At 39.0% G+C, this 14951-nt stretch overlaps 1 protein-coding gene across 1 annotated transcript in view; it reads left to right on the top strand.

Moving 5' to 3' along the window:
* The first annotated feature begins 588 nt into the window (after positions 1-588).
* SLC15A5 (solute carrier family 15 member 5) overlaps positions 589-14951 on the top strand; it is a 76489-nt gene continuing 62126 nt past the window's right edge. The window contains 2 exon segments of the mRNA XM_002918716.2: positions 589-949; positions 4933-5155. Of these exon segments, the coding sequence (XP_002918762.2) occupies positions 589-949; positions 4933-5155 (584 nt within the window).

Raw genomic sequence — 14951 nt, 5'->3', positions numbered from 1 at the left:
CTCTGCTTGTTACCTAAATGTACTAGCCCTTTTGTTACCTAATTAGCTTTCTTATCAGAATTCCAACCAAAAATAACAAAAAATGTAATAATGATAAGGTGTCCTGCCCCCTCAAAACAGATTTCCTTTCGCGCTTTATCTCTTGGTGCTGTTCTGGCTTGTTTAATTAAAGTATCAGAAATTATTAGACTTAAATTATTTCTTGATCTAGCGCTCAAATTCTCCTGAAAAACTGCTTCTTTTGCCTCAGTATTTAAACCTTTATCAGTGTGAGGCAGATGACTTTCCACACGTATGCAACAGGATTCATGTAATACAATATAAGGTTGGAGGCAGAGCCTAATTAGCCTCTAAATAATTAGACAAACAAATCAGATTTGGCTACACTGGGCTACCGTGAACATTTAAATACTTGTGTCTCCTCTCCCGTGCTCCTCCATGTTAATGTGCAAAAAACCTTATGCAGCTTTAGCATGCAGTTGTGAAATTCAAAGCAAAGATCTTATTTATTTTTTTCATTAGAAGGGTGGGAGTAAAAAAATCACCAAGTTCAAAACACGACATAAGTTGCCTTCAAGGAGGGTAGTCATGTCTGTTACAGACTTCAAAACAACGGATGAGAAAGTTTCCTTACATCACAGCCCCGAGAAGGAGAAAACTCTTAGACATACTGGTTTTTTCTCTTCAGCATACGCTGTGAAAAAAATTCGGGTTGGAATCTGTTTGCTTCTGGTGGAGGTGTGTGAGAGGTTCACTTTCTTTGAAGTCGTCTGCAATATGATCCCCTTTTGCACTGTCAAGCTTGGCTACCCCAATTACCAGGCAGCCATTTTGAACTTGTGTTTTATTGGAACTTCAATACTTAGCCCTATGTTTGCGGGATGGCTTGCTGATGTCTGTCTAGGAAGAAACAAACTGGTATACGCTAGCTTATGTCTACATTTTCTAGGTGAGTGTCCTCTTCTGACTGGATCGTTTTGCAACTTAATTGAATAGCTTTTTGTTAGAATTTTTACTCTCTCTTATCCTTATCTTGCTCTTAGTGTAAAATGTGATAAATGAGGTAAGAATGTTGTTCCAATTTACTTTGTTTCCTGTATTATTTGAGGGATGCTAGTAAACGTGTGTGTGTGTGTGTGTGTGTGTGTATGTGTGGATGCTTTGATGCCTATATTGTTGCACTGATTGTGTTTTATCGTAATTATCTCTTCACATATCTGTCTTCTGTACTCCTTCAAACACCCTCCTTTCCCCCCTTCCTACCCCAAGCCCAAATCCATGACAAACTCTTCTGTGAGACATGAAGTTCATTTGCTTCACAACCAAGATGAAATGTGCTAAAAAGGTTTTTGAAGTTCATGTAAAATAATTGAAGAATGTTTTCATCAAAAGGTGGTTTTTAATTAGTCACAGGGTAATTAAGGTTGTGTACGGAGACATGATTTCTATATTATGAACTATGGCTACATGCGAAATAAATGAATGAATTCAAACGCTACACTAAGCTTCTTTACATAGAAAAAAATAAATATATCTACAAAACTTCGGGAGTGAAGTGATCATGAGAAATTTGGGGGGAAATACCAAGATTGGTTGACAAGGTATAGAAAGTAAGTTATGAACAGTCTAGAATTTGGGGCTAAAAAGTTCAAGTTGTTCTTCTGGACAGCAAGGAGTCACTGAAGATATGATGAAAACATCTGGGAAATGTTTTTCTTCAATAAGCAGGATAGGCAACCACAGTGAGAGGTTAAATAGAGGGAGACCAGAACATCTCAGGAGGATGGTCTAGGAGAAGTGTCAATCCAGGAGAGAACATGTGAAAAACCATAAAAACTTGGCAACTAAATGAGAGCACAAATATGATGGAGGAACAGAAATTACCCGAGTTTCTGAGCTGAGGAACTTAGGAAGCTAGTATGTGGTTCACCAACACTGTGAAATGTAGCAGAAATGCAGGTTTGGGGACAGGGGAGAAGATAAATGAGGAAGGATGGATATCAGGTATTCATCATATCCCCCAATTTCAGGCAGGTAATAAATTACCACTTACCATTCACCAATGAGAGGGTGAGGCAAACTCACAACTCTTCACCAAGTCAGTTTTGTTAAGTAAAAACGAAGTCACTGCATGGCAAATATTTATTCCACATTCAACAAATATTCTTCAGTGACCACTCTGGCATTATCCCAGGATCTGGGAATGCAACAGAAAAGAAAGCAGTCTCTTCTCTGCCAACATTGACTTTCCAGTGTGGAAAAGAGAAAATAAACAAGCAAATGATATTATGTCAGGTGCTCAGCAGTGCTGTGATGAAAAATATAGGTGGATAAGGGGGAGACAGGGCAGACTACACAGTGACATGGTTGCTGTTCTGTATCAGGGAATGGTTTCTGATAAGGAGACATTTAAGCAAGTGTCTGAATGATTTACTTTTCTTGGCTTGGTAACAGGCCATATCCATGGCACTTGGCAACTTCTTGTTTAACATGGCAATTCCTATCAGTCTAAATTCCCGTGTAAGCCATCAGACTAGGACTGAGTCCCAATTTTAGAATTTGACAAATAAAAGACCTAAGTCAACTCCACATCCATTCATTTTCTTACTAAAAGGTACTTCCTTTCTGCCCCCCACTCATGGCTGCCATCAAATTCCAACCAGTCGCTGTGTAACAGAGGTTCTATCAAAAATGTGTTTCAAATGCTTCTGTTTCAAATGCTAACCCTTAGCTCAAAAATGCAGCTTTCTTTTTCGTGACCATTACAATGGCCTATTTACTGGGCTATCAGACGTCAGTATGACTCCAATCCATACACCTTTCTACTAACGCTAAGAATAAATAAGAATAAATCTCTATATATCTATATAAATCTCAATATAAATCTATAAAATAAATCTATGTATCGGCTCTATTATCTAAAAAATAAAATTCAATTTTGTACATAAGAATCTTTACAATCTGTCCCAAATTTACCTTTCCAGGTTTTTGTCTCAATATATGACCCCAACCATGCTGAACTTTTGGTTGCCTCTAATCCCTTACTTCTCTAATGTTACTTATGCTTATTTTTCTATGCCTGAAATTGTCAACCTTCCTTTATCTTTCTATCCCCAAAATCCTGTCCTTCCTTCAAGACCCACCTTGCTCAACCACATTCTAATCATACCTCTATAATTTCACTTACCACATTATAATCTAATTTCCACTGGATAGTCTTCTCTGATGGACTCACTAGCTCCTGGAGAGGAAAGCCAGTGGACCCCCACCACCTAGCAGAGGATATGACCCAGCCTGGTGTTTCACACAGAGATATCCAGTGTGCGTGCTGGTTAGGCAGTGCACAATACAGCACACATCAGAGAGGAGACCGTCTATCATACATGTCATAGACTTGTATTTTTATGACTTCAATTTTACAACAGATAAAAATAAAGCTTTGATCTAATGAAATCAGTATATTACATTTTCTCAAAAGATGGAAGTAGAGTGTCTTTCCAATTTACACAAAGGTACCACTAAAAGTGCTTTGTCTTTAAGTATAGGGCTGCTGCAAGAAGAAACTCTTCTGCCCACCCCCTCGGGATAACCTTTAGCCTCGCCAGGCCTCACATCACACTTCCAGAGACAAGGAGGACTGAGTGGGAGAGAGAAAGCAGTTGGTATCATACCTGGCCAAACTTAATAGGAAACATTTCAAACTCGGTAATTTAAAGGGCCCACTCTCATAGTAAATCAATTTGTTACCACCTATTGAGCACATATATTCTTCAGACTGTAAAAGCCACCGTAAGGGAGATAAAACATTAGACCCAATTTCTGCCTTTAAGGAACTTATAGACCAATTGAGAAAACTAAGCACATACAGCCACCATATAAAAAATCATACCAAAAACATGAACGTCAAATTAACAAAATGTAGGACAAAAGTAACAGGGGAAGCCATTTTTCACTAATCAAATTGACCAAAAAAAAAAAAAAAAGGATGATTTGACCAGTTGTTAGAAATTATGAAAAGTGGCAGACTATATCTGGGTTACTCTGTAACATTGGGCAAATCACTTAACCTCACTGAACTTGGGTTTGTTGTTTTTTTTTTTTTTTGAAAAATTGGAATAAGAAAATCTATCTTCTGACATCACAAAGTTTTTCCAAGATGAAACAAATAATACATAAAAATGTTTTACAGAATTTAAAGAGCTTAGCAAAAGTATGGAAATGAATCAAAATTTCTATTAAACAAGGAACGTGTTCAAGCGTAGTGCCTGTGAGTTGGAAGTGAGAAGAAGCTTAACTCCAACCCCTTGTGCCTTCCTGTCCTCCCCCGCCTCCCACCTAGTACCAAATCACCCACCTCACTGTCTCACTTCTGTGTGCGCCAAGATGGCTCTGCTCAGGACCATAAGAAGTGAGAGAAATCAAAGGGCATGAAAAGGAGAAAGAGAAGTAGAAAAGGAAAAGAGATCTATGTTCTTCTTACCGCGATGATAATGTTCTCTGTAAAACATTTTCTTTAACAGGCTCCTGACAAGTCTGAGATCATCGAGTTTTCTATCACTCTAGCGACTGAGAATAACCCTTACTAACTGGTTTTCTTTGGGGGGTGAGATTACAGGCATCTCTTGTTTCTTATATGATATATTTCCAAATTTTGTTAAAATGGACATGATTTGTTTATACATTCTGAGAGAGAAGATAGGTCAAGTTTAAGGGGGGAAGACTAGGCCTCTGGATTAATTAAAACACATAGTGAAGAAAATTTTCAAATTTAGAAAAATCATGCTATCTTCAGAATTGCAGTGACCAACAAATATTTCACCAACACAATCACATAATGATGCTCCTTGCAGAGGAAAAACCTTATTTATAATGTGGTTTGGTGATTCACTTGGTCTATGCCGTATTTATTCTATTTTTTTTCTCTATCTACAGGCACTGCTTTGTTATCTGTGGCTGCTTTTCCCTTGGAAGATTTCTATATAGGCACTCACCATATGATTAATAATATACCAAAAAAGGAGCAGAAGAGGCTGTTTTACATGGCACTATTGGCCATCTGCCTTGGCACAGGCGGAATGAGAGCCATCGTCTGTCCACCGGGCGCTTACGGCCTTCAGGAGTATGGATCCCAGAAACAAATGTCTTTTTTTAACTGGTAAGTAGCACTGGGCTAGGAGTGAAATGAGGCTTATGACATTCCTCTCCCTTCTGGGATTTCTCATTGTTTGCTCTCTGGTCCCGTTTTGATGGTAGTAAGTCAGTGTTTGTCATTGACTGGCCTGGGTCATGTGACGATGGGACAGTGCCTGTGACAATGAATCAGCCAGTAAGTGTGGGAGCCTAGGAGTCAGGTACAGACCAACGTGGCTTACCAGCACCTTCTGGAACACATGGATACATTTACCTTACAAATAAGTGTGAAGTGGCTTGTCATACTGAACAGAAGGTGGCTCTGGAGCCAAACAGACCTCGACTCTACTTAACACAAGCTATCTGACCTTGGTAAAGTCATTTATTCTCTATAAGTTTCAGTTTAATCATTTGTGAAGGGTTATCAATAATACCTCTTATTGGGTTTAATTAGAGGCAAGGATGTGTGTTTTGCAGGCAGAGAACCTGGCACGTAGTAGGTAATCATAAGTGGTAGCTGTTATTAGTTCTGTCTACACTGGAAGAGATGAATTTGACAGAGATTATAAATTCACAGGACCGTGCAGAGAGAAGACAAAAAGGACAGAAAAAGTATTTTACAAGCACTTCTGTTTGGCATCCACTTTACCCTTAACACCTAAGTGTTTGTATTCCATGAAAATCAAACCACCTTTCTGTGAATCTTTTTCTCTCCCAGTGAATTCTTACACAGTTTTATGTGGCTTTAAGGAACCAATTTTTATTATCAAATACAAATTCAAAAAAAAAATTCGATCTTCAGGTAGAGTATTTTGGTGTTATTATCCATCAGTGAATGTCAAGGAGATCTGAGATACATTCTTTTGTTCCTTCTTTTCTGTGAAATTAATTGTCAACATTTTTCTAAATATTCTGTCTTTCCACCAATGTTAGCAATGGAAAAACTCATTGCACAGACAGAATCAGACAAAACGTTTAAAGAAAACTCATATTTAAAGCATTAAATGAAAAAAATTTAGCATAAATAATCTCTGTATATATAACTATCCAAGGCAGTTTCTTTCCTTTTTTCTCCCTCCCCTTTTCTTTCTTTTCTTTCCCTTTCCTTTCTTTCTTCTCTTCTTTCTTTTCTTTCTTTCTTTTTCTTTTCCTTTCTTCCTTCCTTGCTTCCTTCCTTCCTTTCTTCCTTCCTTCCTTCCTTCTTTCCTTCCTTCCTTCCTTCCTTCCTTCCTTCCTTCCTTCCTTCCTTCCTTCCCTCCTCCCCCTACCTCTAATTACATTAATATTACAAAGCACTCAGGCCTATCTTGGATTCAGTCCAAATGTCAGAAAATAATGCAGTTTTCCAAAGGTGGAAGGGACTCTTTACTTCCATATAGCAAATTCTGCCTCCTTGACCTGCCCAAAGGAGAAAGAAAAATCCTTCTTTTTTATTCTATTCGGAGGTTTTAATCCTTAATTAGCAACATCATTTTGATTAAATAAGACTCTGGAGGATTAAGACTGGAGAGCAATCAGTTGTTCTGAAAGATAGCTCTGGAGAATTTATTGTACTGTGGTCTTAGTCATTCAGAGTTGTGTTTAATCAAAGTGACATTTCTCAGTGTTGATTACAAAGGAGACATTATATGAATGAAATATTTCCTTTGGGAAAGGGGGGACTCCCAATGGTTTTGTACTTTAGGCCTTTAAAGGGGGGATGGGGAGTGGGGTGAAAATGAATTTCTGCAGCAGTGAGGAGCCAGGCCAAATTTAGGAGGAACACATTTCAATGTGGTTTCTTATTATTTTCTAATTTCACTAAAATCTCTAATAAAAAGAATCATGCAGGGGCGCCTGGATGGCTCCTTTGGTTGAACATCCACCTCTTGGTTTCCGGCTCAGGTCATGATCTCAGGGTCAAGAGATCTAGCCAGTATCAGCTCCCTGTTCAGTGGGGAGTCTGCTGAGATTCTCTTTCTCCCTCTCCCTCTGCCCCTCCTCATCACACTCAAGTGCTTTCTCTCTCTCCCCCCCAAAAATAAATAAACACATCTTTAAAAAAAAGAAAAGAATCATGCAGAATTTTTAAAACGTCAAGTTAAAGCACCTAGAAATGTAGGGCACCTGGGTGGCTCAGTCGGTTAAGCATTTGCCTTTGGCTCAGGTTATGATCCCAAGGTCCTGGAATCAAGGCTGGCATCAGGCTCCCTGCTCAGTGGGGAGTCTGCTTCTCCCTCTGCCCCTCCCTGTGCATGTGCTCTCTCTCAAATAAATAAATGGAATCTTTTAAAAAAAAAAAAAAAAGCACCTAGAAATGTGCATGAGGAACCAAGGTGTTACTCTAATTTGATAAAAGACTCTTTGGATGGTAAGCTTCTTGAAGGCTGAATCTGGTTGTTTCCATTTTTGGGTTTTTTTTTTTAAGTTTATAGTACCAAGCTACAGGGCAACTTCTATGGGCAACTGCTCTTTGTAATTTATAGAAAAGAATATTAACTCTATGGCTGTCTGTACTGCAGGGGTGGGTGGCAAGATGAACAGAGACCCTACTGGGCAGTCAGAAGGCTGACAGGATCCTGGCTCTGTCACAGGAGTTTTTGTGCTTTTTGGCAAGTCCCTTAACCAATCCAGGCACCAGTCCATCATCCACAAAATGGGAATACACTGGACGGCGGTTGTATAGCTTATATACAAGGTATCCTAGCACATCATGGGTATTTCAATTAGGGTAGCTATTGTTATTAAACGACAAATCAGCTAAAATCATTGTCTAAATTCTGGGTAAGAGGGAACCCGTTTAGGTGGTGGCCATCTTTAAATGGGGAACATTAATTTAAAATCTATTTCTCCATGTCAAAAATGCCTCTAAAAATTACAAGCTTGGTTAATATAATGAATTTCAGTGGTGTCTTTAAAAAACAGCATACCACTTGAATCCGTAGCCACTTGAAGCCTGCATGCGGTTCTATTTTCAGCACAGATGTCAGATGTTCCTAGTTACAGGACCTTTTATGAGATGTGTCATTGCATCTATACCACCTAAAGCTTCCCGGTGATTATGTTCAATAGTATAGACTAGAAGTCTCGAGCATGGAAAGCACCACTTCCGAGTAGAGCTGCCAAGTGTAGGTGAGAAAACCACTCCCAGCCAACATTGCCATCTGGTACTGGATCTTCCTCAACTATGTACCTTATTGAAAGAATAAAGCTAAACTCCCTGAAATCAAGAGGCATAATAATCTTCCAACATCCTTGTGCAGTTATCTAGAATAGAACCTGGCTCTTTCAGCATTTTCCAAGATCTGAGGTGTGCAATTAAGAGTCACCACACTGGAGATCATCTAGGTAAATACACCTGTGCAGAATCTTTTCTGGAAGCAAAAAGAAAGGTGGATAATTAAGTCTGTCTATAACCATAATTTTAAATTCTACTGCAATTAACTTCAAATCTTGCTTCCACATTTCTCTACTTACTTCACCTGGTAATTTGCATCCAATCTGCATATCATAGTCTGTTCCTAACTAGTTACCAGAGTGAATTATACATGATTTAAAAGTCCAAGTAGAATATTGGTAGAGTTCTTGAAAAAAATCTAGAGACTAACTTATTCTATCCCAAAAATTTTGAATATTTCTGGTACTCAGATTGACTCAACATATTTGTCTCACACTAAAATGTTCTAATATTAATACTTACTTGAATTTAATAACTTTTAAGGAAACACTAGAGGTAAAATTTATTATCCCACGGAATGCTTTTTTCAGAAGCTGTTTTAATAGTCACTTGAGTGTTGTTTGAAAGCAGCGATTCTCAATCCTGGATGCACATAAAAGCCACCCGAGGACTCTTAAAAATACAGATTCCTGGGCCTTGGTATCAAAGTTTCCATATATATTGGTTTGAGGCAAGATCCAGAGACCAGGATTTTTTTTTTTTAAGCCGCCTAAGTAATCAGGTTTAAGAACTACTGCTCTCAAGCAGTTGCCTAATTTTCAGAATCACTTCAGGGCTTTATTTAAAAATGTTTCCCAGACCCCACCCACAACTTCCAAGATCAGAATTTCCTGGAAGCATAGCTGGGGAATGTATACCACTTTTATCAAGTGCTTCAGAATTTTGAAAACAATTCCAGAGATATATGGAAAGGGGATACTAACGTGGTCTAGAGATAACTTTGTAAAGAAATGGAATTGAACATCATTTGAGCACACATACTGGATGCTAGGTGGCTTTGGAAAGTTTTGACGATTCATAGCAATTTTGCACCGCTCTTAGAAATCTATCTGATTGAGAAATTCTACCTAATCCTTGAGAAGAGAAATAAAATACGAATCTACTTAATTCTGCAATAGTAAAATCACCATTTATAAGGTACATTTCAGCCAATAAAATCAAAGTAGTGCATGGAATAATTGTATTAATACTCAAAATATCATCTGAATTGCATACTGAGAAATAGCTTGTAAATAGCTTTAAAAAAAAAATCTCTAAACCTTCCAAAATTCTATTTGCATGAGCTCTAGCCAAGCTTCACAAATGCTACCCACCCACTCTAATAACAACAGACACCCCCTTCTTTACTTTTGCCAAAGTTGTAAGCTTTCAGGAAATACACTCAGAATTCCTCTCCAACACATAATTGTGGAAACCAAAGAATATTGAGGAAAAAAAGAAAGAAAGGCAAATTTCTTATCTGTCTTACTGCTCCTTCCTTTCCTTAAGCCCTGCTTGGTCACTTTTCAACTTGGTAGGTACATGAGTAGGGACCTATTTTCATCAGTAAACATGCAGTTGTCTAAAGATCATAAATTAAGGAAATAAGAAAATGATATACAGGAACAGTTCTTACAGTTGGGATGTTGAGGGGGAAAAAAAAAAAAAGGAAGGGAGGATCCAAGAGAGAAAGGGAATGAGAATAAGTTAAAAGAAGCAGAGGCAAGGAGAGCAAGAGAGAAAAAGTGAAACATTCTTCTAAATTTCTTAATTAAAAATATACCTTTAACTTTAATCATGCTGTCTATTCACCAAAACCAACACTCTTCCTTCATTAAATGCCTTTCTTTAACTGCAGTGTTGAAAAAAAATCATAGATAAATAGTATTTAGAACTGCAAAATTTCCATTTGCTTCTTTTTTCTCTAAATTCATGGCCGCCAGAGTATTCTTTGAAATACTTCAATGGGTCAATGGTTATGCTAAAAGAAGCAACCATTGACAACCACCATCTACCAGGATATCAGCACCCAAGTGTTTCCTTGAGTTTTCTGAACAATTTTATCCCATTGAAGAACCACAAATCCCCTGATGAATTATCTCAATATTATTCAATGCAGAATAAAATATTCTCCCTGAACTCTGTAAATTACCTTGAAGACCCAAGAGCTTGCCTTCCCTCTTGGTATCTTCTCAGGTTAAGAAAAACCAATTTAAACCATTTTACCTAAAATCACTGAAAATAACTCTTAAGTATGTCAAAATGGGGCAGCCTAAGAAATGACAAAGTATTTGAGCAGCTTTAATCATGATTACTAAATAAGTAAAGGCGAATATTTAAAAGAAATAATCTCAAAAGGATTGCTGAGATTTGCATCGACAAGTTTTCTTTTCCTTATTTGTATTCAATACCATAGAATCACGAAGACAAAAAAAAAAAAATAGACTTATATGTACTCCCAGTTATTTGCAGTTCCCAGTCTGTATTTAAAAGTAGACTAAAGAAACATATTTTTACTGCTGCTTTCAATTTTCCTTAATCACTGGTATTTATTTTGCTTTAGTGCTTTGCTCTCTGACTTTCTGTGTGAGAGGTGCTTTATATATTCAATTTGCTAGTGAGCTATGAGATGAAAGGAGACTTAATGGTGAGTTTGAAGACTGTGGATTTTTATTTCTTTTATTTTTTTACAGTTGATACATACACAATTCCACCCTTAATTATCTATGGCATATCCTGTCCATGGATCAATAAAGACATATATAAAACATGCCTGTACTAGGTAATTCTTCCAGAAAATTACACAATCAAATAGGCTGGATGGCATTTGTTAAAATACATTTAGTACTTGGTGTGAAATCTCTTCCTATACACAGCTATTCAACACTGTAATTCTTTTGTTTCTAACTGCCTTTCACAAGATTTAAGTCTTGGAATAATTGTAATTTTCCTTGACCCTCTTTAGAGCGATTTAGTTTACATCACCACGTGGTGTTCCGAGGAGCCACACAATGTCCTCTCGGATTTTCTCAGCAATATTGAACATTTAAAAAAAGAGTTTCCCAAAGATTGTAAGAACTGTAACCCTGCTTGCAGCTCCGGCTTCTCCCAGTTGCCACAGCCACAACTCAAGCATGTAGCGCACAACAGCAGGACAGGATGACCCGAGACTGAGCTTAGGAACTCTATCCAGTTGTCCTACCAAACTCTAGCTTTGCATCTCACCTGCGCTGTGACAAGTCTCTGGTAGTGGATTATAGCAAACCAGGTTCCTCAGCATGGCCATGTTTGATGTTTGATTACTTTCCTAAGTCAATTATTGAAAATTTGTTTTTATATGTTGTTGTTTGATCGCTTGATTTTTATGAGATGCCATGTTATTCATCAATTATTTACTCTCCCTATGTTGTGGGCTTAGAACCACGTTATGTCCCGTGGAGACAAAGAATAAGGTGTTGCTGCTGTCAGGGAACTCGACAATCTGTGAGAAGACAAAACTGACAAAAGTGAAGTCATTGCGGAATGGATTGTTTCAGAAGTTCAGAGAATTTCTATTCAAGAGAATATTGAATGAAGGAAAAGAGACTTGACATGGGACTTTGGTTAAGTGAGAAAAGTTATAGGGATGGGAGCACCTGGGTGGCTCAGTTGGTTAAGTATCTGCCTCAGGCTTAGGTCATGATCTCAGGGTCCTGGAATCAAGACCTGTGGCAGGCTCCCTGCTCAGCTGAGAGTCTCATTCTCCCTTTCTCTATCCCTCTGCCTTTCCCCCCTGCTTGTGCTTGCACTCTCTCTCTCAAATAAATAAATAAAATCTTAAAAAAAAAAAGTTACAGGAATGAAAATGAGCAACTGTGTTTATAGGACAGCAAAGGGACAAGGCTAGCTGGGCACATGTCTCCTTTCCAAATATACATCACACGCTGATCTCCCTGTCTCCCTTGAGTTTGCTACCCCCACTCCAGTTCACTCCTATCTCCCCTCCAGACTACAGTAGCTGTGATGGGTCTCCTTACCAGGCCCTATGCATAGACCTGACACAATAATCCTTTCTTTTTTTCCATTTAAAAGCAGACCATTCCAGCCCCATGATCAATTGCCTTCAAATGGCTTCCCAATGTACTAAGAATAAAAACCAAACTCCTTACTATGGACTTCAAGGCCCTGCACGATCTGGATCGCATTGACTTGCTGATCATCTCTTCAAACGCTCTATTCCTTGCTCACTGTGCTCCAACTTCACTGCTCATTTTGTTTCTGAAATCAAGATTGAAGAAAAGTGAAGAACACGACGACGTTAGCTCAGGACAGTGAAGCTATAGTCTCTGTTCTTCACTCAATCTTTACAAAAACCCTGCCTCGGGGCGCCTGGGTGGCACAGCGGTTAACCGTCTGCCTTCGGCTCAGGGTGTGATCCCGGCGTTCTGGGATCGAGCCCCACATCAGGCTCCTCTGCTATGAGCCTGCTTCTTCCTCTCCCACTCCCCCTGCTTGTGTTCCCTCTCTTGCTGGCTGTCTCTATCTCTGTCGAATAAATAAATAAAATCTTTAAAAAAAACCCTGTCTAGAGGGTATGATCCCTATTTTAAAGATAAAGACCCAGAATTCCAGAGAGCCTATGACACAGAACATGTGATTATCAGAGTTGTCACTCAAATCCATGATCCTGGGGTCCTGGGATCTACTCCGCATCCAGCTCCCCGCTGAGCAATGAGCCTGCTTCTCTCTCTCCCTCTGCCCTTCCCCCTTGCTCATGCTCACTCTCTCTCACACTCCATCTCTCTCTCTCAAATAAATACATAAAATCTTAAAAACAAACAAAGAAACAAGCATGGCACTATGTTCATGACCAACCTCAAGTGGGCCTCTTAGCATTATGTAGCAAGTAACCAGCATCCAATATTTCTCCTCCTCCTCCTTTAGATAAGTTCTGACCTTTTCTTTTCCCCTCACACCTTCGATATCCCCTCCCCCATAGCCATTCTTACCAGTTGACTCTGTTTCTTCTCTCACTTAGAGGAAGAAAAAAAAAGGGAAGAGAAGGGAAGGGAAGAAAAAAGGGTAGAAGGGAGGGAGGGAGGAAGGAAGGAAGGAAGGAAGGAAGGAAGGAAGGAAGGAAGGAAGGAAGGAGAGAGGGAAGAAGGGAGGAGGGAGGGAAAGAAGGAAGGATGGAACAATTAGAACATTTAGAGGAAGTGTCACAGGATGAGCCTGAGTGGTCACATTCTTGACAGACCCATCCCCTAGAGTCTGGGCACAACCTGTGACCTGACTCCTTCAATAGAATATGGCACGATATCAACCCCATATTATGTTGTTATATGACAAAAGCGAAGGGATTTTGCAATGTAATTGAAGTCTCTAGGGGCACCTGGGTGGCTCAGTCAGGTAAGCATCCAAGTCTTGGTTTTGGCTCAGGTTATGATGTCGGGGTCATGGGACTGAACCCCTCAGGCTCCTTGCTCACTGGGGAGTCTGCTTGAGGATCTCCCTCCCTCTACCTCTGCCCTTTCTGCCACTCATGCACACACACTCTCTCCCTCTCTCTCTCTCTCAAATAAATAAAATCTTTAAAAAAAAAAGTCTCTAATAATTTGATTTTAAATTAATCAAAGAAGAGATTATCCTGGAATCCTGAGTGGGCTTTATCTAACCAGATAGGCCCTTTAAACCTTAGTGATAATGTTACGTGTTCTAAAACGCAGATCTATTAGTGTTTGCCCAAATGAAAAATTTACCAGAAATCGTAAAACTATACATTCAAGCAAGTATTTTATTGTATTTAATTTTACCTCAGAAACTTTTTAAATTAATGTTATGACCCCAACTCTGCAATGGGATTCTAACAGCAGGGATTTAGATCCAATGAAAGGTTGAGAGGTACAGATTATTTCCCCGAAATTACAAACCAGACTGCTGCTACAGGTGCTTAGCTGTGATACTATTGTTAGGAAGAGGTACTGAAAGTTTTATTCAAATCCCACTCATTTCTTTGGCTTAATGCATGGTCTGGGTATAACCAAAGTAGTTCTGAGTTTACTTATACTTTGAAAAGTGGAAAAATTGGAAGAGTCAACTCTTTAACCATGCAACCCTTTCTGGATTCATTAGGCACGTTTGATTAAGTATTGTCTGTGGCTTCTCTACTGCCACAGCACGTAGTTGAGGGGTTGCTGTAGAGACAGTATGACCCGCAAAGCCTGAAATATTTACTATGCAGCCCTTTGCAGAAAAGGTTTGTCAACTGCTACCTCAGAGAAGAGAACACATTCTTTTCAGACGTGTTCTAAAAAAGAATGAAACAAAGATAACAAAACTGATAAGACTCTACAGCTGATATGTATACATTTATTAAGAAGTCTAATAAACAGGGGCGCCCGGGTGGCTCAGTCGGTTAGGCGCCTGCCTTCAGCTCAGGTCATGATCCTGGGATCAAGCCCCATGTCGGGCTCCCCACTAGTTGGGGAGTCTGCTTCTCCCTCTCTCTCTGTTCCTCCCCCTGCTCCTTCTCTCTCTCTCAGATAAATAAAATCTTCAAAAAAAACAAAACAAAACAAAACAGAAGTCTAATAAACAGTATTTGCAAATTCTAGTTCAGCAACAGGCCACCACTTCATAACTTACA

Source organism: Ailuropoda melanoleuca, chromosome 16 (assembly GCF_002007445.2).
Source record: "Ailuropoda melanoleuca isolate Jingjing chromosome 16, ASM200744v2, whole genome shotgun sequence".
NCBI classification, from domain to species: domain Eukaryota; kingdom Metazoa; phylum Chordata; class Mammalia; order Carnivora; family Ursidae; genus Ailuropoda; species Ailuropoda melanoleuca.
The sequence above is the reverse complement of the archived record's forward strand: the minus strand, read 5'-3'. Positions and strand labels throughout refer to the sequence as shown.